We start from the raw sequence: 26,491 nt of genomic DNA, 5'->3' as shown, positions 1-26,491 counted from the left end.
AAAATAAACCGAACAGTTATATATCGACTTCGCTCCTAGCTGTAGACGCCATTATCCCACAGCTTAAGAAAGACACGCAAAAGAAAATGTATTTTCTCCTCTCAAGTTTTGTACTGTTTGCCATCGTTATTTGTACTTGTGTGAGACCGCTATAAGTCCAAGCACCTACCAATAATTAAATGTGTTTATGAACAAACAACTCTACAAAACAATTTGCACAACTTTGAAAACAACACATAAAATTGCACTGTAGAAGCAGTGTTTGGAACTCCAACACATGTCTAAAAAGCATCAGTTGTATACCCACCTGTAAAAAACATTGTGCGTGTTTGAATGCTACAAACCTTTGAGTGGGTTCCAACAGCATTTTTTATTTGAAAAGTGGGTACAATATTGTGTTCAAACTCTAAACAGAGTTTTAGTTTATATATACATATATATCTTGGGTTTTTTAATTTTACCACAAGGCTAGGGAAATAGACTATAACTCCATCAATCAAATACTTGGCGTCTGTATTTGACTGAATCCACATAAAAAATAAAACTACATGTATAATGATATTATTTTCATAATATTGCAACATTGACTGACGAATGATTTTCAATCAATTATACAAAACTAAACAATAATTTAAGTATGACGTTCTTTGTCTTGCATGAGGTTACATATCGCTTCACCACGTTTTTAACGTTGATTATAATATTATCTTTATAAATCAATGATGACAATTTTCAACGATTCAAACTTCCATCATTAAAGGCAGTGGACACTATTTGTAACTACTCAAAATAATTATTATCATAAAACCTTACTTGGTGACGTGTAACGGGGAGAGGTTGATGGTTTAACACATTGTGAGAAGCGGCTCCCTCTGAAGTGCCATAGTTTTCGAGAAAGAAGTAATTTTCCACGAATTTGATTTCGAGACCTCAGATTTAGAACCTGAGGTTTCGAAATCAACCATCTAAACGTACACAACTTCGTGTGACAAGGGTGTTCTTTGTTTCATTATCATCTCGCAACTTTGACGACCAATTGAGCTCAAACTTTCACAGGTTTGTTATTTTATGCATATGTTGAGATACACCAAGTGAGAAGACTAGTCTTTGACAATTACCAAAAGTGTCCAGTGTCTTTAAACACGCTGCTTAATATAGGATTCGAACTGCCTTAAGCTACTGAGCAACCTCGGTGGCTCGTTGGTGAGACACTGATCTCGAATGGCGGGGGCGTTGGGTTCGAATCCCACCCGAGTAATATGCCTGTGATTTTTTGTTTTCACTCAGCTCGGGAAAGTACTGGGTATAAAATGTTAACACACATCGGTGTAAAAGGGTAAAACCAACAAATAATTTGTATTGCTCACTGACTCTATTTCGGTGTTAAGTATTTTGATATATAGATTTTTTTTTTTGCAAAAAGTTGAACCATTAAAAATTGTTTGTTAATTCAGCACTTTAACCAGAGAGGGACCCCACTACAATACGCCATTATTAAGACAAGTATACATCTTATAATAATTCTTAAAGACTATCAAGGAGACTCATCTTCTTCGTACCTGCTCTCCTCCGAAGACTGAGGTTGCACTAACTCCTTCTTCATATCAGGATACACATTATTCTGAGGCGTGAAACCCCCATTCAGCACCGTCTCCCCCGAGAGGGCGCTCTCCTGTAACGCCCCATACCCCTTGGCTTTATGGACCATCCCGGCTATGTCTGTCCCCGGTCCCGTGCCGTTTATCTCGGTGAGGGCGGGCTTCGTTGCTGGGGTGGCCCAGGGTTGCTTCTCGCCTGATGCGAAGATGCCGTAGAATAGCACACCGGTGAAATGGACGCAGGCTGCAATTAGGAACACCTTCTCCCAATCGTCTGCCGACTGATGGAAACAAGTTTTGAAAGAGAACAAATTTAAGTAGAGCCTATAATAAAAGTAAGGTTTGCGGCGACAGATTTTAGGAATCTTTTTGGCTAGTATAGTGGTGGCCCTTAGAAGAGCTGGTGTACCAGAGAATTCTGTCCACCGGAGATTTTGTCCCCCATAGAGGACATTAACATGGGCTGTAGGAGAAGAACTCAAAAGAGGGCGCTACCAGAAGTAGTTTGCCATATCTTGGGACAAAAAATATTTATAATGGTAAGGGTTTACAGTCGAGCGAAGCCATAATTAAGGCATACTTAAGGTTTCATTGTGAAGCTAAGGTGACTATTAGTAAGCTAGGGCTATATTTCGTTGAATGAGGTTCCACACACGTACATAACCATCCAAGCTAAGGCAATAGTTGAGGCACGAGCGGGTTCCATTTGGCGGCTAATTGACTATTAGTCGAGGGTAAGGGTTCCAGAAGTAGGCTAGGGCTGTATTTCGTTCTTGGCCTACACACCGAGGTTCCACAAACGTACGTAAATTACAGTAAGTGATGACGTCACTTCTGGGCATATCATCCCATCTAAGGCCATGCTTTTAGGCAAGAGTTGGGTTCCATTTGGCGGCTAAGGTTACTACTAAGGGTAAGGGTTCTAGAGGTAGGCTAGGGCTAGATTTCGTCCTATGGTGAGGTTCCACACACGTACCTTATTTACAGTTAGTGATGACGTCACTTCTGGGCATATCATCCCAGCTAAGGTCCCTACTGCATTGGATATACCCATTAGTATACTAGCGTATCTGGGTGCTATGTCTAGATGGTTGACATTGAAGCCTGTACGGTGGAAGAGACAGAGACATTACATTAATATTCATGTTATGCTAAACAGCCAAGCTCATTGTTTAGTGAAAAATCAAACTTTACCTCTTCTAAAAACGACATTACTTCAAAGAATTTCTATCATAACAACGACGAGCAGAGTATACTGTTTGAAACGTCGAGACCCAACCGGCTCTCCTCAGAGCCAACACTCACACTAAGAGATTTACACATGGTTGTACCCGCAAGTTGACTATTTTTTTATAGTTTCGTCTTAGTTCATAACAATGTTTTTTTCAACTATCATGGCTATCCACTGCCCTTTACCAAGTACGTTTTTATGGTCGATAATTTTTGAGTAATTACCAAAGGTAAACCCATTAGCCTGTGTTTGCTGTCTGTCAGACCAACGGCTTATTTAAAGGCACTGGACAGTATTGGTATTTATTCGAAATAGTTGTTAGCATAAAGCCTTACTTGCGGTGGGGAGCTGTTGATAGTATGTGAGAAACAGCTCTGAAGTATCATAGTTTTTTAGAAAGAGGTAATTTCTAACTCAAATATTGAAAACCTTCAAGCCTGAAGCCTTTGATATGCATTCGCACACATATTTTGGCAAGAAGAGTGTTTTTTTTTTCTTTCAAAAAAATATTCTTTAGCAATTTCAATGATCAATTGAGTCTTAATGTCACTGATTGTTATTTCATGCACATGTTGGGATACATCAAGTGGGAAGACTGGTCTTTGACAATTACCAAAGGTGTTCAGTGCCTTCAAACTTTGAATATTCATGACCATCGTAAGCAGATGATCCCATAGTTTCTTTTTTAGAAAGGGTAAGTGAGCGAAACTCAACACAAACATAGGAATAATCAGGGAATGCGATATTAACTTACCTGAAATTGCAAAGCCGCTCGAGCCTACAGCAATACACATGCAAAATATTGCCATCTCTTTACCTCTTGCATACGCCGTGAATAGTAAGAAAATTGCTTCTCCTCCAAAACCTAAAAACAAATTAATAGAAATATAGAAATACATATTCATTACAGTTATAATATATATTTATATCGCGCGTAACACTGCGTATGTGATGTGGTGCTGACTGCTGGTGTCCTTGAAGACAATAAAACCAGGGCAACGACACCAAAACACAGATATACACATTTACACAAAATATATGCAACAGGAACAAAGGCAGAAATGAATATGAAAAAGTTAAACAAGTTCACATAGATTAACAAGCTTTAGAATGGGGTAACTACATTTTTTGAACGAGCGAGTCTTCAAAACAGTTTTTAATGTTTGTAAAAGGAAAAAAGCATTTTTAATTTTGGGAGGGATGGTGTTCAACAGTTTTGAAGCGGCAACAGTGAATGCTCTGTCACCGTGGTGTGCTTTTAAGTCTCACATGTTCACAAGACTTTTCTGTACGGCGTCATGAGCAATGACGAGGTGACATTATAAGTGTTTAATTGGTTGATTGAGATTTACTTACCGCCACAATTGAATAGTTTCCTGACTGTGGTGGTTGACATAAGTTGGTTCCGCCGGAGGAAATCTGCTAACTGCCCTCCGAGAGGAACTATGATAGCCATGACGAGGTGGGGTAGTGCTGATACGACACCAACCTGAAACACATTTAAACAAAATCAAAGTTTTATGATATAGGCCGTTATTGCTTGTCGTGGCCGATCGGTTAAGATCAACGGATTCAACTGGTGTTTCTGATAAGCAGAGTGTGGGTTGGAGTCCAAGTCATGACACTTCTGGTGTGTAGCAATACACTAAACCACGATGTTTTTTCCTTCGGATGGGACGTATAGACATTGGTCCCGTGTGTTGTTTAACGCCGTAAAAGAACCCAGTGCACTTATCAAAAAGAGAAGGGGTTTGCCCCGGTGTTCCTGGCTGTGGCTACTGAATGAGCCGCAGCACCTTGTAAACCCTTATAGGGTGCTACATAATTGGGTCTCAGAATTCAAAAACTTCATTAACCTATCTCTCTCTTTAAAAAAAAAACATGTATAAACTAAGCGCCTTTAGTACCTTGTTGTCAGAAACGTGCGTTTATATCAATATTATTGTTATTATTATTATTTTTGTTATTAATACCTCAGATATTTCGTAATGAAATACTTGCTCGAAGTAGGAGGGTTGACCAGTGAGTAGAAGATAGAACGTCCAACTACGACAGAAGTTAGCTACAATAATGGCCCAGACCGGAAGTGACGTAAAGAAGCTCCTCCACGGCGTCTCTAGAAACTATGCCAACACAAGAACATTATAACAATCAGCAGTTATACAAGACTTGGGTCTATTTATTTTTTGTAGGACAAAAAACACAATGTCCACAGATGTACACTAAACTTACACAGTTTGAAGATAATGATGGTAGAAAGCTTCCCTGAAAATAGTACGTACTGAGGTGCTGTAGTTTTTGGGAAATGAGTAAAAACAATGTCATGAAAATAATTTTTGTCTCATGAGACGAAAATAATTTTAATCATTTACAAACATATTTTCATGATTATTTTTACTCATTTCTCAAAAACTACAGCACCTCAGTAAGTAATATTTGAAGGGAAGTTTTCCCCTATCATTATCTTCAAACCCTGTAAGTTTAATGTAAATCTATGGACATTTTAAAAAAGGACCCAAATCCTTTAAAAGAAATATAAACAAGTGATAGCCTTTAACGCGTGCACGTTTAATTATTATGGTGGTTAGTGACGACCTCTGTTCATGTAGAGCCAAAAACCTACTTTGATTTTGGCGACAGTACCCCTTTAAAGGCACAAGACACTATTGGTAATTACTCAAAATAATTGTTGTTAGCAAAAAAACACTTGCTTGGAGCAAAGGATGGTAGTTCATGGTATAGAATATTGTGAGAAACGGCCCGCTCTGAAGTAACATAGTTTTTCTTTTGAAAGAGGTAATATCTCACTAATTAAAGTATAAAAGACTTCATTCCAAAAGCCTCTTTAAGTATTTGAAAGCACACATAAAATGTATGCAATAAGGGAATTTTTTGTAATTTTATTATTCTCTTGCAATTTCGATTAAGGGTAGTCCAAATGTGCACAGATACATAAAGATTAGGAAAAAATAACATAACACAAAATTATGTCAATAATAATAGCATTGACGCAGAAAAAAAACTTGCGAGACAAAATGACATGGATGGTAAAACATATAGTCACCAGTTTACAGTCAAAATTAACAACATAATAAAACATAATTTTCATTATTTTACAACTTCATGCGGGCAATAATATTATAATTTGTTAAGGAGTTTGCTACAGGCAAATAAAGTAAAACCAAGAAAGAAATGTTTATTAAAACTAAAGAAGCGCGGCGAGGGTACAATACAAGTTGGGCTGTTTGGTTTATAAACTTCACTTAGGGAAACACTTTAATCTCAAATCTCGTCTAAGAACCGAGAATAAATGAGACTTACGTGAGACATGAAATATTCTATCGCATCTCGGACTCTACCGCGGCTGCGTCCAGATTTACTCTGCAACGTGATCAACACAGACCCATGTTATCGGTCAGTATGTTTAAGCTCATTAGCATAATGTACATTTTTGAAGAAAAAAAAGTACGTTGACAAGCGTAGTACACATGTTGTTGATCTGAAAACGTTGTGACTGAAATTTGAAGGACGTTAAGATGATTTGTGTTGACCCACAACGTGGGCTCATACAAATACCACTGATTTGATGGTCTATAATATGTAATGGTTCAAAGGTAAAACGAGACTAATGGATAAATCAAAATAATGGCTTACGTTTGTGATTTGTGTATTTTAGCCAGATTGGTAATCATCGATTTTATAGCAGCGAGATGATCCAGTTTTACATAATTGGAATATGATGCGCTTGTGATATGCTTTCACAACGAATAAAACAAACGGAGAACTGAACTCAAAAACACAAAGCTTTGCTTGTGGCTTTTTGTGGTGTCAAGTACCTACCTTTTGTGGCAACATCCCCATACTCTCACCGATACTCTCCTCGATGTACAACTTCTCTTCGGGGGTTATTGTGGGGTGGGTGCTCGGCCTCTCGTAAATAAAGTACATGAAAATGAAGAACCACACTATACCACAGGCACCTGAAGTAAAAGAAACAAGTCACGGTTAAAGGCAGTGTTCACCTTTTGTAAATTGCTCAACAAATGATTTACCATTCATAGTTACAGTGGTGTGTCATGGTAAAGAGCAGCGGATTCAAGCTCTGGTGTTTGATGAGCAGAGTGTGGGTTCGAAAAATTGTGGAGGTAGTGCTTTCTGCTCTACCAGCCAGACTTTGGACTGATGATACCCAGGTCTACATCCGTATGGACTATGAAAGGGGTAACCCTGTTTCAGCCCTAGGAGTAGGTGGCAACAGCCTCTGGACAAAATAATTGTAGCCCACACCTTGAAGTGGCCTTCAGTCCCTCTCTGTCTGTCGACTTGCATACTTGCCCACGGTTACCCCAGCGTTCTTTCACACCAAGGTTCATTTCAATAATACCCCAGGCTTTTATCGCTTACCCCTACTCCAGTGCAGGGGTAGCTATTCCCCGGGGTATGTACATTTGCCGGGGCAGACCGGGGGTAAGTGATCATGGTGTGAACAGGCCGGCTGCTAGAGTAAGTGTGAAAAGGTCTCGTTTGTGAATACTTACCAAATACATAGAAGACAACAGGCCAACCAGCATACTCTGTCAATAACCCGGCTACCGGCATACCAAATACAGCACCTGCATAGGAACCTGTAGATACCATCAAATACCAAAGTTATCAGTACGCATAGGTTATTAAGCTATAAACCCACGTGGGGTATTAATGTGACGTCATGGCTGGGATCAAACAACATGACAGTAATTAGATTATGTTAAACTTCCATCGAGGATAATACTTTGGTTTTTTTCCCCCTTTTTTTATAGGACTCGGGAGAGTACTGGTATACAGTGTTTACACACATTGGTGTATGGGTAAGAACATTAATAACTAGACATTAGGTGTTTGTGAACAAACACAAAGCTGTTCCGTGTTCCTTTGCTTGGATTATGTGCTAAAATGACCAAGGAGTCTATAACTGAAAACAAGTTTGAAAATGTTGAATAGTGTCTTCAGTTATCGTGCCACTTCCGGTTGACCCGGAAGTAGAGGTCGACATGGGGTCATGGTAACCTAAGGCTAATCTCCAATGCCCAAGGAGTCTCTAACTGAGAACAGTTTGAAAATCGATATTGCCACACTTTGGGTTGACCCGGAAGTAGAGGTCAACTTGAGGTCACGGTTTTTAAAAATTAATCTCCAATCCCCAAGGAGTCTTTAACTACAAACAGTCTAAAAAACGGCAGTTTACTTCTTGAGATATGGTGCTACAAAGATTTCCCAATTAAATATGCAAATATGGGTCACGTGGTTAATTAATTACGATTTTTAACATTTTTGGGGGGTCGGTGGTTTGATGTTTGATCTAGTACGATTTGATTTCACAGAACTCTTAACCACCAAACTCTGCGCTTACGATCACCATTTTCCGCTTACTGTGTTTTTCAAACATCATCGTGTCATGCATGGACACATGTTATGTTGGGCTAACAATTGAGAAAGAGAAAAGGCAACACTATCGATATAAAGATAATAATCTAACTTAAATACTACAAAAAGAAAAAAAAAATATAATTTTGGGGGATAAAAAAAACGCCACCTCGGAGTCTAAATTTGACATTTTTTCACTCATTTCTCAAAAACTACAACACCACAGCAAGTAATATTTTAAGGGAAGCTTTCAACTGTCATTATCTTCAAACTGTTTAAGTTTAGTGTAATTCTGTGGACACCATAGTATGTCGTCGTCGTCAAAAACCCCTATTTATATACGCACGTTCGTTAAACGAAAACCCTAAGCCTTCGTGTACAAAGCATATTGGTCCAGAACTCGGTTAGGAAACGAAGAAACAGACACTGCGCTGTGGTCCAGAACGTATGTAGAAAAACAAGAAAAAGAGACTTGAGTAGACTCCTCTCAAGAAGTCACAACTCATGATAGGTACATACTGAATTGCATTTACCATAGAGAATGTTTAACAATAACATGGAAGTGACTGCATCCAGTTATGTTCAAACGCCTAGACTCATCTCAAGAAGTCACAACTCATGATAGGTACATACTGTATGGCATTTACCAAAGAGAATATTTCACAATAACATGAAAGTGACTGCATCAAGTTTACAAATTAAAAATTCAAATGAAGACCACGTGGTGAATTAATGAAGAATTTTTACACTTTTGTATGAGAGTAAAGCTTAGGTTCTAAGCTTCAATTTGATATATGATTTAACTATTTTATCCTAATACTTTAGGAGTAGGGGCCTAAACAAAACGCTGTACAAACGCTATGGGTTTTTAGGCGGAAACAAAGAATAATAATAATAATAATAATAATAATAATAAAAATAATAAAAATCTTGACGAAAACAATACCTGTTCCGACGGTAGGTCGGAACAGCTAATAATAAAAATCTCGACGAAAACAATACCTGTTCCGACGGTAGGTCGGAACAGCTAATAATAAAAATCTCGACGAAAACAATACCTGTTCCGACGGTAAGTCGGAACAGCTAATAACAATATTATTCTTTAACCCCGTGGCGAATTTAACATACTGTTGCGGTCGTGGGTCGAATCCCGTCCAAGTACCATGCCTGTAATCTTGTTTTTCCACAGGACTCGGGGAAAGTACTGTGTTAACAGTGCTTAAGCACATCGGTGTATGGGTGTGAAAAAAATAACAGGAACATATTTGTGTGTCTTTGGGCAGATTTGGAAAGATTTGCTAGCAGATGCTCTAACTCCGCTAATGACGGAGGTTAATCTGCAAGAGGGCGCTATTTGAGTCGATTATGGGTGCGTTCGTTTGGCTTCCCTGGGTCGACCCCGGTGTGTGACGGGTTTTTTTCCAGGACGAACGTGTGTAGACGATTACCCACGTTCGTCCTGGAAAAAAAAACCGCCACACACCGAGGTCGACCCAGGGAAGCTAAACGAACGCACCCAATGTGTTGGCTATCGGATAGACTAAAAGCCACGATTACAGGTTTGGATCCAAGTCTATCATCTCGTCTGAAGCCCTGTGGGCGCAATTGTCAAACCAACCGAGGGGCCAAGCTAGCCTGAGCTGAATCTGTAGCCGAAGCTGTGGTTTAGAAAAGAGCCAATGCTTCATTGGGTGCGTTCGTTTAGCTTCCCTGGGTCGACCCCGATGTGTGGCGTTTTTTTTTTCCCCAGGACGAACGTTGGTAATTATCTGCACACGTTCGTCCTGGAAAAAAACCACACACCGGGGTCGACCCGGGGGAGCTAAACGAACGCACCCAATATAATGTGATTTTTTTATTACCTGAGAAAGCGATGGTCGCTAGCATACTTCTTTCGAGTGGTGGGGCCCATTTACTCCACATCCCGTGGCATGCTGGGTACTCGACACCCTGGAATGAGGTAAACAGTAATGACATAAGTATTAGTTTTAATTAAATACCACAAAGATCACAACACTAATCTAAACACTGTTGTGCACGCAATTTCTGACAAATTCAATGAAAATGTTCACGCAATTTCTCACTAAAACGTTGCTGGCACTCTTTTGGTGACCGCTGCTCCTCACATGCCGGGCCATCTCTCGGGAACAGCGTTCCACTTCAACTCAGAAAAGCAGATACTTGTTCCCAATTCAAAACACACAGCCTCCAAACTTTTGGTTGTTTTGTGTCAATGTGTGTTAGCAGAGTTCTTGTTTTTTTGTACCAGGAGTGTCATCATTGACAAACATTGGGCACTAGAAATGTTCAACATTATTATTAATATTGTCCATCTAATTTCAGTAAAATTTTTACAGTATTTTTCAGACTCGGCTACTAGAATTGAACAAGCTCTTCCAGAAACGAACTCTCTTTAATATAAAAGAGTGAGCACCACTCGTTTTGTCCGCCATACTACTCTTGCAAAGAGCCATATGGCGGGCAACTCTTTTTAGAGTGAAAGACGGATACATTCAACTCGATTTAGAGTGAACTTCGGTCCATTTTCACTCAAAAAGAGTGACACTAATTGACTTTAACTCTCAAAAGAGTGAAAGTGACACTACTCGGACAAGAGAGTGAAATTTTCACTTCTTTACATTAACGGAGAATGATAATACTATTTGAAATGAAGCATACCCTAGTACCCTTCGTAAACTTCATTACGTGCTTCGACACCAACCATTGAAACTAACCAGCCCCCTCTTGTGTTGTCAAAAAAAGCAATTTGAGCCATTTGCGTGTTAGATTTGAATAGTGTCTGGTACAACGTGTTTGATCGAAATATATTTGAATTCCTCAGACTATCGACTGAGACATTTGCTATGTCACACGATTAGGGGGCGCCTTTGCTTAGTTACGTAAGAGACGGTGAACACGCATACACAGTTCTGAATGGATGTGTATGACACAATGTTACCAGGGTCTGCTCATCTGGAGGTTGCTATACAAAAGCTTGCCCCGAACCATTCGACAAAGCAACTGTGTCTATAGTCTGAGGAATTCAAGTAAAGCGGTACATTGTGACAAGGAAGTTATTCAAATCTAATTCGCAAATGACTTATTAAGTGACGGTGAATTTAATTCACTATAGCGGCAGTTGTCGGAACCGCCATCAAACATAAACAAAAATTAAGTTCGCGCAAGACTGCATCATAAAACACATTAGGAAAGCAGCCATGGCGGACATTAAAAACAATCAAGTACCGCCAGGCAACTTTTGCTAATTCACCCAAGAAAGTGCTTATGTTTTTCTTGGATCAAGGGACGAAGAAAATACCTTATCCTCAAAACATGAAATAATCACAGCTGTTCGTCAAACCAATATCATACTGACATTTGCCAATTAGTTAGACTGGCTATAATGCCTTCGAGTGCTTTCATAACTCAAAGGATTACTGCCCGAGTGCAGACTAATAATGGAAATCAACGAAACAGTGTGGAGAGAGTAATTGTGATGAAAGACCCGGGCACCAGCGACGTAATCATCAAGGGAACGCAGTGATTACTTTGGACCTAAATCAGACAGCTCACTGATTATAAAATGTCCCAAAAGGAACCACTCCTTCTGAGACAGTTTTACTGTTTAATGGTTGAGGAATTAATATTTGATGTTCAAGTAAATCACTTTATTTGATAATCGATGTCATTGCAACATTAAGACGTCGGTGACCAAATATCAATTAGTTTAAAGACACTACACACTATTGGTAATTGTCAAAGACGAGCCTTCACAGTTGGTGTATCTCTACATATGCATAAAATAACAAACCTATGAAAATTTTAGCTCAATTGGTCGTCGAAGTTGCGAGATAATAATGAAATGGAAAATTACTTCTTTCTCGAACTATGGCACTTCAGAGGGAGCTGTTTCTCACAATGTTTTATACCATCAACCTCTCCCCATTACTCGTCACCAAGAAAGGTTTTATGGCAATAACTATTTTGAGTAATTACCAATAGTGTCCACTGCCTTTAATGTTAAATTTGCATCAAGAAAACTGAGTATTATTTTGAAAGGTTTTGAAAGGTTGTCAACTATTTCACTTAGTGGTGCTTGCTATGCGCTACAACCATATACATGGAGATTATGATTTTGTTCATTTGCTCGGTGTCGTTTGCAAATAATTATAACCATTTGGTTTAATTTAACTACAAGTATCCTTTTTTTCAAATTGATTAATAGTTAGTTTATTTCATGTGTAGGCGCTCTGGAGAAGTGTGCATTATAAATCCACATTGTTATTGCTGGTTCACTTTTTGATTTGCTCAAACAGAGATGGGGATCAGTACAGCATAAACTAGGGGCTAATTATCCTATTATGTGCTGAGGTTATTCCAAACACGTATGCGTTATAATTGAAAACGTTCGTGTCCCGCATGCCGGCGTTAGTCTACACTTCCCGTGCGTCCCCCTCTTTAATAAGTCATTTGCGAGTTAGATTTGAATAATGTCTTTTACAATGCCTTGCTTAGTCACAATGTACCGCTTAAAGGCACTGGTTATTATTAGTAATTACTCAAAATAAGTGTTAGCATAAAACCTTACTTGGTAACGACTAATGGAGAGCTGTTGATAGTATAAAACATTTTGGGAAACGGCTCCCTTTGAAGTGACGTAGTTTTCGAGAAGAAAAGGGTAATCTTCCACGAATTTGATTTCAAGACCTCAGAATTAGATTTTGAGGTCTCAAAATCAAGCATCTGAAAGCACACGACTTTCATAATTATCTCGCAACTTCGACGACCAATTGAGTTCAAATTTTCACAGGTTTGTTATTTTATGCATATGTTTAGATACACCAAGTGAGAAGACTGGTGTTTGACAATTACCAATAGTGTCCAGTGTCTTTAATAAGTCATTTGCGAGTTATATTTGAATAAGGTCTTTTACAGGAACTTGCTAGTCACAATGTACCGCTTAAATGTGTAATCCTAAGAATAAAGATACAGTTGCTATGTCAAATGGCTCGGGGCAGATCGCCGCTCGTTCTCAAGCTTCTACATGTTTGTCAGTTTATGTATATGGTGGATTACATAAAGTGCTTACACTGCCAGTAACTGTTTTATTAGCACACACACAAAAAAAAAAAAAAAAGTATGTAATGTTCCTATAACAAAAATACACTTACCTCGATTAGTCCCTGTAATACGCGGATACAAATGACCATGGAATAATGGACGTGACAAGCTAACGGTATGAAGAGATTTAAAATGGACGACAAGAATATTGCAGTGCAGAAAATTCTGTCAGAGAAAGAAAGAAGAAGAGATAACAACAATTCTAACGAGTGAAATTGAATGATTGGGCGCTAAGTGGCAGTTCTGTTATGCCAAATGATGTTTTCGTTGGCAGGTTTGTTTGTTTTCATTGCTTCTGTCAATGCCGTTGTTGCTGTCGCTGTCGCTGCTGTTGTTGATGTCGTTGGTCGATGTCGTCGGCGTTGTTGCTGTCGCTGCTGCAGTCGCCGTCGTTGTCACTGTCAAAGTGTCTGTCAATGTCAAAGACGCTGATGCTTCCACCGGCACTAACGCTGTCGATATCGTTGCTGTTGTTGTTGTTTGTGTTGTTGTTGGTGTTAGTTAAGGGTAGTGGTGTTGGTGTCCAAGCACCAACACAAAACATTTTACAATTCTTACCTATTAGCTGGAAATCTAGACGCGAGATAACCACCAGGCACCTGGGTTACGATGTAACCCCAGAAGAACGAGCTATGCATTAGTCCCACTATCCGAGGACTCCAGTCAAATTGTCGGAACTGAAACGAAATCAAAAATAATGTATCAACATGGAGTTTTACACTCTAAAAACTCTTGACCCGGATTTTCACGGTCTCCGGTCCGTGTATTGACCCCGTTTTGGGTTTGTATGACCCATAAAATGATCTGGTCACCTGGGACCTGGAATCAAATTCAATTCTGACGCCGGTAATGAAGGGAAGTGCTTTTTAACATCACGTGACTGTGCTGTTACCGTGCTGTGTAAAATACAAGCCTATTATAGAATGTTCACAAATTGGTCATGTCACATGTAACACAAATTAAAGGCACTGGGGTCGATTTCACAAAGAGTAAGGACTAGTCCTAACTTAGGACTAGTCCTAACTTAGTTAGGACTAGTCCTAACTTAGGACTAGTCCTAGGAGATATACAAGTTGCATGGATAGTCCTAAGTTAGGACGAGTAACTGGTCCTAACTCGAGATAAGACTAGTCCTAACTCTTTGTGAAATCCACCCCTGGACACTTGGCAATTATCAAAGACTGGTAATCTCGATTGGTGTATCCCAACATATGCATCAAACTTTAAAAACAAACCTGTGAAAATTTGGGCTAAATTGGTCATCGAAATGCTAGAAAATCATTGCTAAAAAAACATCCCTTGCTGTGTAGAAATGTGTACTTTCAGATGCCTAAGAAAGGCGTCATGCCTGAAGCCTTACTCGGATTTACTCATAAACAACATTACGAAGATGTCACGCCTTAACTGAGCTTCCCTGGGTCGACCCCGCAGTTCTCACTTGGGTGAGCCCCTGACAAGAGCTAATCGAACGATCACACTCGCCCTCTCGTGGTGACGGCATGCACCTCAAGTGACCCGCTCTTCAAAGACACTGGGGGCTGACCCGGGTGAGCCCCGTCAAAGCTATTCGAACGTACCGGGGCAGACCGGGGTCGACCCAGGGAAGCTTAACGAACGCACCCTATATAATAAACATTTATTAGAAGACAGTGACCAGTGATCCTTACGTGTATTTCTTTCTCCCCGTGGATGGTAACCGTGTTGTTATTCACCATGTCCACGATAGCCACGCCCAAGTTGCATCGTATACCAAACGATATACAGAACCCTATACAGCTTAGTACAGCGACGATGTAACGCTTGGCCATCGGGCAGCACCCGCTGCAACATTTCGCCTTGCTAGACCGGGTACCAGTTGAGTGGGTTTGGCCGGTAGCCAGCTCTCCCTCTTCGATATCCGAGGAGTCTTGGGGAACCAGCGCTGTTTTGTCTTCCCTTGGTGATGCCATTCTGATAAATTAAACACAAAATGAGAGTTGGTAAGACACTGCTCTAGAACTGCAATCACACCCAAGTAATATGCATCCCACAGAAGGAATTAATTTAATAATAATGACACATGATTTATTTCAGTTGGTACGTAACTGCTCTAGAATTGCATGGTTGGGATTTCGAATCCCACCCAAGTAGTATGCATTTCACAGAAGGAAGTTAATAATAATAATAATTGATTGATTTCATGTTTTCTTCCAAAAAGGAACATTTCCCATAGCACTGGGGAAGGATTACAACAATATTATCATTATTTATTATTTTATTTAAAATATTAGTTTATTATACTATTTAAAATGTACGAATTTCAGTTAACCTCATGACGGAAGAGTAAATGTTAAACCAAAAAACGAGTTTGTAAGACACTGCTGTAAAATTGCAAAGGTTGTGGGTTCGAATCCCACCCGAGTAATATGCCTTTCACAGAGCTCATGAATGTACGGAGTATACAGTGCCAACACACATCGGTGTGTATGGGTAGAAATAAAACGTATATCTTTAATCCCCGATGCATTTTTCCACCCATCAAGTCGTTGCGGTACCTGCTGCTAAAATGTAGGATTCGAGCTGCATCTAGCTACCGGGCAACCTCGGTAGTCTAGTTAACAAGACACTGCTCTAAAATTGCAAAGGTTGTGGGTTCGAATCCCATCCGAGTTAAATGCCTTCCACAGGACTCGGGAAAGTACGGAGTATACAGTGCCAACACACATCGGTGTGTATGGGTAACAACACAAAATAGTATCTTTAATCCCCGATGCAATTTTCCACCTATCAAATCGTTGCGGTACCCGCGATTAAAATGTTGGGTTCGAACTGCATCTAGCTACCGGGCAACCTCTGTAGTCTAGTTTGAAAGACACTGCTCTAGAATTGCAAGGGTCGTGGGTTCGAATCCCACCTGAGTAATTATGCCTTTCATCGAGCTCGGGAAAGTGCTAAGTATACAGTGCTAACACACATCAGTGTATATGGGCCCGACCAAAAATTCTACTCTTTATCCCCGATGCAAACTTCCATCTGTGCCTGATATCTTATACTGTGCACTTGTAGATTACTGGGTGATAAATAGTTGTCTAAAGTCTCACACGAATGTTGTTTTTAACTAAAATTACATTTTCAGTCTGAAGGGTACAAATGTAAACCAAACATGGTTTATGTTTAGACTATATAGCATTGCAGCAAGGTACACAGTAATTCAAGAGTGCACGAAATAATGTCATCGTGCTTGCTTGCACGTTGAAGTGGTGCTTTCATAACATGTAATATACAGTTTTGATATTTCCTGCAGGTAAAAAATACAATAAGATTGGGTAACCGGATTCAGAAAGAAAACAATTCAGGAAATTGTTTTTGTTACACGTTGGATATTTGTGAAGATGCAGTTTCGGTAAAAGGACCCTAAATTATTTTTATGTTAGAATATTGTTATAGTTTTAATAAATGTCTCTCGTTTCGTCAGTCGATCCCCTGAGATTATGCGATCTGCAGTTAAATGGTGGATCGAGGTTGACAATCAATGTTTCAACTGTCTGACTTAAAGACACTGGACACGTTTGGTAATAGTCAAAGACTGGTATTCTAACTTGGTGTATCCCAACGTGCATGAAATATCAAATCTGTGAAAAGTTTGGCTGAATCGATCATCAAAGCTGCAAGAAAAAATTGAAAGAAAGAAAAAAACACCCTTGTTGCACGAATGTCGTGTATTTTCAGATGCCTAAAAAGGGCTTCAGGTTTAGTTTAATTTGAGTGAGAAATTACCTTTCTCAAAAACTACGTTTCTTCAGAAAAAAAAAAACATTTCTCACAATGTTTATACAATCAGGAGCTCTCCAGTGCTCCTTACCAAGCAAAGTTTTTTATGCTAATAATTATTTTGAGTAATTACCAATAGTGTTCACTGCCTTTAATAAATATTCCAACAAATTTCTGCGATCACCAGCCGACAAAATTGGTATACGCGAAATCGTGTCATCTCGCCGTGCACGCTCACTTAGTCACTTCTCGCTCGATTAAACTATAAGTGAAAAGAAACGCAGTATTGTGGTGTATTTCGTAGTGTTGCACGAACTGGTTAAATCACGAAGATTTCATTTCTTTGAAACAGAAAAATGGTCTACGGATCTTAAAAGGCTTCGCTGAAAGACAATGTCGAATATTCGGGGCCGGGAGGGGGTTTCTTTGTGCAATAATGTATGTCTTCTTAAGTTTATAATCTGACTTGAAAAAAATGTGCAAGAGTTGACCCAGATTACGAGTGACGGAGGGGGGGGGGGGGTTGACCTATTTCTTGGGTATATGAAGACGGATTTTGCGTCGATTTGTGAGTTAACTTGTAACACATTCCGGGTTGTACTATCCCAAAATTTGGTCAGGCCCTATCGGGAATCCGGATCCAACGAAATCATTGTTTTAGAATGAAATCACTGGTTGTGAAAAGGGATAAATACAAGACCTGTACGAAACAATGACGTCACTGTGGGCCTTTTCGAAACTATGGGTTGGTATTGGGGTAGGCTCAGTGTCAGTCATCGTCCGCCTGTTTGAAGTCCGGTATCGAAAACGTACTCGTTGTGGTGCTTCCCTTATCTTCATTTGAAATTATGTAGGTGAAAGGTGATTATGGACGTGGATTGACGCAGACTGGAGGCCACCCTCTTTGGATAGCAACCTCCTGGGCCCAATTTCATAAAGTCTGTAAGCACACAAATTTGCTTAGCATGAAATTTCTTCTTTGATAAAAACAAGATTATCAACCAAATTTTAATTTGTTGCATATTGCTTACTGGCATTCAGCTGTTGTTTGCTTATCCTGAAAATCACGCTGAAATTTGGTTGGTAATTCTGTTTGTATTAAAGAAGAAATGTCGTGCTAAGCAAATGTTTGTGCTTACAGGCTTAACGAAATTAGACCCGGATGAGCAGACCCTGGTACCATTGTGTCATACACACCCATTCAGAATTATGTATGGGTGTTCGCCGTCTCGTACGTAACCATGCAACGGCTTGCCCCGAATCATGTGGCGCAGCAACTGTCTCTATAGTCTGAAGAATTCAAAGTTAAGTGGTGACTTGCGATCAAGCACGTCATTGTACCAGACAATAGTAAAATCAAACATGCAATTGGCTTGTGCACGAGCCTCGAGGCGTGACGTCAGATGTTTCAGGCTACATATTACGTCTGCCCTCCCTGTCTGAGTATTTGAAACATCAATGTTGACGCGCTGTGTTGTTTAATTTATCCATCCAGAACTCATCTTGGGTAATTTGAGTGCCGCTGCACGCACGATTCACTGTCTTCTCTTTGACGGGATTTGTCTTTGTTTAACTCAACTTCCTGATTCGTTTGACAGATAATCATCATGAAGATGATTTCAGATGACGTCATATCTTATAATGGAATACTAATACAGTTCGGATCCACATGGCAAGAATACAAAATATAAATCATGCAGGCATAATTTTCTTTTCTGTGGCATTTTTCCTAGGCCTTTCCTTTGAAAGGAACTGGCAGGACACGTTTGGTAATTGTCAAAGACCAGTATTCTCACTTGGTGTATCCAAACATATAAATCAACAAAATAATGTGTGTACTTTCAGATGCTTAATAAAATACTTCAGGCCTGAAATCTTTTGATGTTTGAGTGAGAAAATTACCTCTTTCTCATAAGCTATGTTAATTCAAAGGGAAGTGTGATTTTATGCTAATAATAATAATAGTTTATTGAGTTATAAGTGCACTCTCTCCGGGAACGCATTAACAAAATGTCAGTCAGAAAATTACACACGAAATGAAAAAATACAATTAAAAAAAAAAATTGTTTTGTTTTGTTATTGTTAACACTTTTAATAATGATATCGGTTATTCTCATAGAAACTAACATTAATGCTCATGACAAGAAGTTCATGCAAGAAATGTTTTTGTTCTGTTACAGTGATTTCCCTACATCCTAAATGAAGTAGCTAGGCCTATACACCCGTGTTTGAATAAAACAAACAAAACATAATTTGTTTACAGCGGCTTGATAAAGCTGATAAATTAACAAAACAAAAAACGTAGTGGGTCTTGTTTGTGCCCGTTTCGCGAATCATTTTCATTACTTGACAATCTCACTTTGATTTCACTATCGTGTATTTTTCCTTAGCTCTCATCGTTATATTGACATTGTCTATAAGCCGCGTTTCCCGACACTAGAGGGCCTCAGGGTAAATTCTAATTTCTGGTCTACATTGTCCATGATACGCAGGGGGGGGGGGGGGGGGCTGGGGATTATCCATATTATTCTCCGGTTGGCTAGGGATGAGTGTCGAATAATACCAGTAGGTGGCCCCGGGATATGAATAAAATCTAGTGTCACGCAGTCCTATGCACGCACGATTTAACACTCTCTGATCGATAACGAAGATTCTGTGAGGGATGTTGGGATAATATTATTTTGCTGGGATTTAAAGGGACTCGTGATTTGAATCCAATTTATGTTTACTTTGTTTAGTTATTTATTTCAAAATCGTTAAAGGCACTGGACACCTGTAGTTATTATTGTCAAAGACCAGTCTTTTCACTTAGGACGCGTGATTTGGATCCAGTTTTTCTTCAATTTAGTTATTTTTATTTATTTATTTATTTATTTATTTATTTCAAAACATGTAAATGCACTGGACTCATTTGGTAATTGTCAAAGACCAGTCTTTTCACTTGGTGTATCTCAACATATGCATAAAATAACAAACCTGGGACAATTTGGACTCAAGTGGTCATCGAAGTTTCAAAAGAACAATGGAAGAAAACCTTTGTCAACCTTGTCACACAAGGCGTGCGCTTTCAGACGCCTTTAATTTGAAACAAAAATACACGCAAACAAACAGGTGGTATTATAGTTACACTGTTAAATCCTGTCGTAAAAATCTAATCCATTTTAGCATGCTGTCATATCTTCGAGTGAGTGGTTATAATGTACATTTTCTCCACGAAATGTTCCCCCAGGGATCGATGCTTGGACCATTTATTTTCATTCATACACGCGCTTGGAGTCACTGTCAATGGTCGACGCTGAGGACTTATAAATGATGGATTCGAAGAGACTTGTGCATTGGATCTTAACAATTATTGACGTAGGTGTGAAAATTAACAAGAATGTTCTTTTCCTTTGAAGGCACTGGAATTACTCAAACAAATTGTGAGCATAAAAAATTACTTGGTAACGAGCAATGAAGAGCCCAGCCTGTTTATAGTATAAAACATTGTGAGAAACGATTCTCTCTGAAGTAACGTTTTTTTGAGAAAGAGCTAGCTTCTCACCCAATGTTTTAAAATACTTCCGGCATGAAACTTTTGATTGGCCATCTGAAAGCACACACTGTTCTCCTGCAACTTCGATGACCAATTGGTTCCAAATTTTCACAGGTTTGTTATTTTATGCAAAATGATAGAATACACCAAGTGAGAATACTGGTCTTTGACAATGGGCCGGATAAACAAAAACTAGCAATTACTTATCAAGTTAAAGGTTCAGCATTAGCAAGAAGACTGAAAAGTAAAAGATCAGGCATGAACATTTTGCTTGCTGGACTACCTTTCACTTATAGACATATAAATAAAAACGACATTTTACTAACAAAACTGTAGCAATTACTTGTATTTTTACAAGCTACTGCATGAGGAGCTTGAGATTTTACTTGAACAACAGTGTTGCATATATGACTCGGTATCGCGTCAGTATTAAAGGGTTATTTTTCCCTTGGCCTAATGATCCAACTACAAATGTTACTTATAAATTTGTTCTGTACTTTAATTGCTCTAAAAGAACCAATCTCGGGAGCGCTGGCGTGGAGAGGCTGGCTGTTTCCTCATAGCCACTTTGACTAAATGGAAACTGCCCCGCCTGCATTTCAGTTAATCGCTATTGATCAGCGAGTCCATGCCTCTATTGTTATACTCCTGAATACACCGCTATTGTGCTTTTCTCCGACCACTTACTAATCCGTTCAAGTACATGGTGTTTTTCCAGTAAAAGATTATTTATAGAGATTTGAGCAAATTCTCATGCCTGATCTTAAACTTATCGACATTTTGTTAATGCTGGCCTTTATACGGCCCAGTATCTTGTGAAACTATCAGGTAATAGTAAAATGTCGGTTTTATTGACATCTCAATAAAAAGAGTCCCTCAAGCATTGATTTTACCTACTAGTTCGACCAATTACTAGCAATATTAAGGCTTACTTTTATTTATAATGATTTAAGTAAAAGACTAGTAAAAGCAAATGCTAGTTTTTATTTATCTGGCCCAATGTGTCGAAGTGTCTTTAAAAGAACATGGTTCACTGGAAGCTTGTGTCGTGTGAAGTCGTTAGGCAATTGTGTGTACAGTTTGTCTTTTTAAAAATTTCCGGGAAAAAACAACATCGTGACCAGGAGTTTTTCAAAGGTCCCGCCGGGCCCATGCTTGGGCCCATAATCCGGGTAAATTTCAATACACATGACTTGTAGTTATTGCGTCAATTATTTGTTCATGTTTTATTATTTTGTAAATGCAGCATAATAATAATAATAATAATAATAATTTCAAGCATCGAGCTGGATACTTTAACTGTGATCCCACACTTCAAAAGCGAACCCATTATCTTTGCGGCGAATGTGTACTGGGGTCGGTTCGTACTTTGATAACACACGGGACTTACTGCTTTACGTCCCATCCGAACGACGAAGTAATTATTAAGTGCCTTTGCTATCATGAAATATTACTGAAGACGCGACCAAGCACCCCCACCCCCTCCCCACTCATGGTTTAAACACTCAGAATTAAATCAGATTACAACATTGTTGTTATATATAAAAGCATAAACTGGGTATTATATTTGTGACCCACCCTTAAAAAGACTAAACCAATTTCTTCCAATGCCCGATGCAGCAGCTATGCTTCAACACATCATGAATAATTCAACACTCAATTCATGGCTTCCCCCACTCCCACCCTCGCGGTCCAAAACACTACACACAGAATCAAATCAAGATCAACGATCAAGTTCTGAGATCCCAACGTCCTAATGCACTGCCGACTCACCTATAGTCTCTCACGCAGAAAATCCTTAATCCGCTTAGCGCGGTAAGGGAAATGACTACGACTAACGTTTTAATACTCACTTAGCTTAGGACCACATTTTTTGGCGGGAGAGAACGACTACACAACACATTTCCCGCGCGACAACTCTCGTCTAACCGAGCAATTTCACGCGATTTCTCACGGTTGGTGAGGCGGGACATGTCGTGCAAATTAATTTGTGAAGTAAAGCGTGCTCCTTTTTTCGCTGTGTGTTTAAAAGCATAAAAGGCAACTGCGCTCTAATACAAAATCGTGTGTTTTATTTATTTCTTTTTACCAATTCAAATAAATTAATCACAGACTTTACAATTGTAGTTACTCTAAAGCGGGCGAGTTTGTCTCTTTGAGTAAAGGAGACAATCAGTCTGGACTAATTGTTGTGCAGGTTGCTACAAAAGTGCAGTTTGAAAAAAACATGTGTTGAGGTGAAATAGTTCTGTGCCCGATATCGCGAAAGGGTCAATGATGTCTGAACGTCTTTCTCTGCCTCATGTGCACGTTGTATGTACATGTACACGAACATACAATATGCCAGTAAAGTTATTTTGATATTGGATGTTTGGACATTTTACATAAATTTGTTACAGCGAATACCATGGTTGCTTTTTCGATAATTGGATATTTGACATTGATATTGTATTGCAGTATTTTAATAATTACAAATTCTCAATGTTGTATTTGAAAATAATATTAAAGACACTCAACACTACTGATAATTTTCAAAGACCGGTCTTCTCACTTGGTGAATCTCAACATAAAATAACTAACCTGCGAAATTTGAGCTCAATTGGTCGTCGAAATTGCGAGATAATAATGAAAGAAAAAACACCCTTGTCATTTGAGGTCTCGAAATCAAATTCGTTGAAAATTGCTTCTTTCTTGAATACTATCAACCTCTCCCCATTACTCGTTACCAAGTAAGATTTTGACTAATCATTATTTTGAGTAAGTACCAGTAGTGTCCACTGCCTTTAAGAACAATGCGAGTGCATTATTCTCCATTGTTTGTTGTTGTGTTTGTTCATGCATAGGTCAGCAAGCCATCGAAAAATAACTGCATCGGGGACAGAAATCCAATGAGACCAGCTTGAAATGCTAAGAGCATTGTTGATAGTCCATTGATACTCGTACGTAAACGCACGACTACCGACCCCCATTCATCAAATAATATAAAAAAAATCCGCAAATGCCAAGGTCGCGATGGAGAGTGTCATCTTTTTAACTCAAGAAAGTCCGTGATATGGGGATTTTTGTTATGTCTTTTTGGACAGTACCACAAAGCCGTGACCTTTGATTGATGGGCACCGTATTTTACTAATAATGAACCATTTTTATAGAGCGCATATCACAATCACAGAGAAGTCCCTATGCGTTTTGAGAAACAAACTAAACTTATAGATGACGCTTTGAAGGCAAAGTTGCAAGAAAACAATGAAGAGAATCACCCTTGTTGAACAATGTGTGCTTTCAGATGCCTCAAAAAACTTCTGTCACGCATGAAGTCTTCAGTATTTTCCTTTTGTACAAGGTAGCTTTGTCCAAAATCCTCCAGTAATTCATGGGCTTTCAAACACACATCAAAGACCAATCATAGCAGGGGTGCACCAAGCTCTCCTTCGAGCACAACAAAACAGAGTCCAGACTTAGCCACGTTCACCATTGAGGCCTGCTGTTAAAGGCAGTGGACATACTCAAAATTAATAGCATAAAACCTTACTTGGTAACGAGTAATGGGGAGCAGTTGATGGTATAAAACATTGTGAGAAACGGCTCCCTCTGAAGTGACGTAGTTTTCGAGAAAGTAGTAATTTTCAACGACTTTGATTTCGAGACCTAAGATTTAGAATATGAGGTCTCGAAATCAAGCATCGGAAAGCACACAACTTCGTGTAACAAGGGTGTTTTTTCTTTCATTATTATTATCTCGCAACCTCGACGACCAATTGATCTCAAATTTTCACAGGTTGGTTATTTTATGCATAATGTTGAGTCACACCAAGTGAGAAGACTGGTCTTTGACACTTACCAACAGTGTCCACTGCCTTTAAAAGTACACAATTTGGAAACAACTGACTGACTTACCTAAAACCTTCTTTCGAAAACGGCAGGAATGGAATGTAGGATTGGGAGCAATTTTGACAACCACTCTTTCTTCTCCTTGCTCGCTGTGTGCGTCAACGAACGTGATTCAACCGCGAAGAACTAGATACACTTTATTTTTTAAGGCAACACGCTGCACAGTGTGCACATGACGTCAGTTCGAGTAGGGCGCCCTCTAAGACGAGATTAAAGACCGGACTGGTACCCAGTCCTTATCAGCAAAGGATTAAGTTTGGAAATAGTCCATTAAACATGACAACGTCCATCATACGTGCTCTTGCTATATGCGCCGATACCGTGCAATGCTGCCCATACAGTGTCCTGGTCAGAATTGACTCGGTTCCGAGTTCAAGGGGTCCTAACCCATTCTGGGTCAACGTGACCTGGAATCAGTGTCAACAATACATATTTTCCCGGTGCCTGCCTGACCCAAGAGGTATCCCACTTGGGACCCATTAGCTGGGTCATATCTAGGTCATCGTTTTGACCATTTTGGGACAACATTTTGATTGAATTTAATTGAATTTAATCGAATGACAAATAGATGGTTCAAAATGACATAGACCCTACAGGCAAAACCACACTTTTAAATCCATTTTCCGGGTCAACTTTACCCATAGTTAGGTCAGGCTTAACGGGACGCTCTCTGAATTTAGGTCAATCTGACCCGGGAGTATTTAGAGTGCACTCGATTAGATTAAATACAATTTATTGTCCACATTTAGCATACTAATATCAGTCTCTTAACTATGAGGAAAAGAGTCATGTCCTTCACTTTTGACTGAGTGTGTGGAGTCAACCATTTAAGGGACTTATAGTCTAATTCCTTTAAATGCCCCGACCTTTAGCTTGCCAATATTAAATTTGTTCCCAATTACCTTTAATGCACCAATGTAATACCGGCCTTCGTACAATAGCCACTGCACAACAATGAAATCAATGCACATGTTCTTGCGACCATTAAAAACTTAAAACAGGCTTAGCTGACTATTCGTCTAAATGGTGCTAAGCACGAGTTCATTTTATGCTAGAGTCACATTGCAATACAGGCTAGCTGACTTCTTGTCTAAATTGTTTATGAAACAAGTTTATTTTATGCTAGAGACATAATAATAGCAGTTTATGCTAGCTGACTCCTTGCCCTAAATGGTGCTAAGCACAATATCAGTTCATGCTTAGAGTCACATAGCATTAAAGGCTAGCTGACTCGTTGTCTAAATGGTGCTAAGAAAAAGTACATATCATGGTAGAGTCACAAAGCAGTACAGGTTTGGTATTAAGGGTATGAAAATTAGGTTGCTCAGGAATAAACCTTCCAATTTGTGAGCGGTAAGTCCTTTGGAGCTTACATAATTCAACCCATGACGTCGGCTACTTCTTCTTCAATGAGCAGTGCTCACCCAAGCATTAATTATTTTGAGACTTTTTGGTGTCGTAAGAAAGTTGATTCCATGAGTTATCCATAAACCTTTTCCCCCAGAATCATATAATTTGGATTCAGCATCCATTTCAAAAGTGTATAGTTATTTTGAGACACAGAGTACATGCGTGTTATTATGTCAACCAGCTGGTTGACATGGTTGTGCAAAACTATTTTTGACATCACAAACAATGCTTGCTCTTAAATTGACATTAAAACATCTGTTTGCATGAATAAAAATAACATTAATTCCACCGTATCAATCTGAAAGTAAAAACAAATCAATAGTGTATTAAAAAGAATTACAATTCCTAAGACATATGTACAAAAGTTTAATATTTTGTAGCTTATGACTCGTTTGAAATTCGGATTTTAAGTAACTTGGTCTAAAAATAATAGTCTGAAGCTGGAAATTGATATTCAAAAATTTTTTGTCATGAATAAAAATAACATAAATTCCACAGGCATCAGGAAGTAGAAAAAATCAATAGTGTATTAAAAAGAATTACAATTCCTAAGAC

The 26,491-nt window shown here is 39.0% G+C and overlaps 1 protein-coding gene across 2 annotated transcripts; it reads right to left on the bottom strand.

Annotated features, from left to right (window-relative positions):
* Positions 1-1,104: 1,104 nt before the first annotated feature.
* On the bottom strand, positions 1,105-24,623 carry LOC117305275 (vesicular glutamate transporter 3-like). 2 transcript variants are annotated; one of them, XM_033790115.1, is made up of 13 exons: positions 24,533-24,623; positions 15,021-15,303; positions 13,912-14,030; positions 13,404-13,518; positions 10,095-10,182; positions 7,368-7,454; positions 6,670-6,809; positions 6,151-6,210; positions 4,803-4,952; positions 4,186-4,318; positions 3,584-3,694; positions 2,575-2,702; positions 1,105-1,879 (listed from the first exon to the last, which is right to left on the bottom strand). In XM_033790115.1, exons 2-13 carry the CDS (start codon positions 15,300-15,302, stop codon positions 1,535-1,537), a joined length of 1,758 nt encoding a protein of 585 aa, XP_033646006.1. In that variant the 5' UTR covers position 15,303; positions 24,533-24,623; the 3' UTR covers positions 1,105-1,534. The 2 variants fall into 2 exon arrangements, with proteins under 2 accessions (XP_033646006.1, XP_033646007.1); XM_033790116.1 differs by lacking the exon at positions 6,151-6,210.
* Positions 24,624-26,491: the final 1,868 nt, after the last annotated feature.

Source organism: Asterias rubens, chromosome 22, assembly GCF_902459465.1.
Source record: "Asterias rubens chromosome 22, eAstRub1.3, whole genome shotgun sequence".
Lineage (NCBI taxonomy): Eukaryota > Metazoa > Echinodermata > Asteroidea > Forcipulatida > Asteriidae > Asterias > Asterias rubens.
Note: the sequence above shows the minus strand (reverse complement) of the source record. Positions and strands in the feature narration are given on the sequence as shown.

Bases quoted from the DNA above. Each gene is read 5' to 3' on its own strand.
- LOC117305275 (XM_033790115.1), bottom strand. From the start codon at position 15,302: ATGGCATCACCAAGGGAAGACAAAACAGCGCTGGTTCCCCAAGACTCC. The intron at 7,455-10,094 runs GTAATAAAAAAA...TGGTATCTACAG, and splicing joins AGCGACCATCGCTTTCTCAG to GTTCCTATGCAGGTGCTGTA. The intron at 3,695-4,185 runs GTAAGTAAATCT...ATTTGTTTTTAG, and splicing joins GAAACTATTCAATTGTGGCG to GTTTTGGAGGAGAAGCAATT.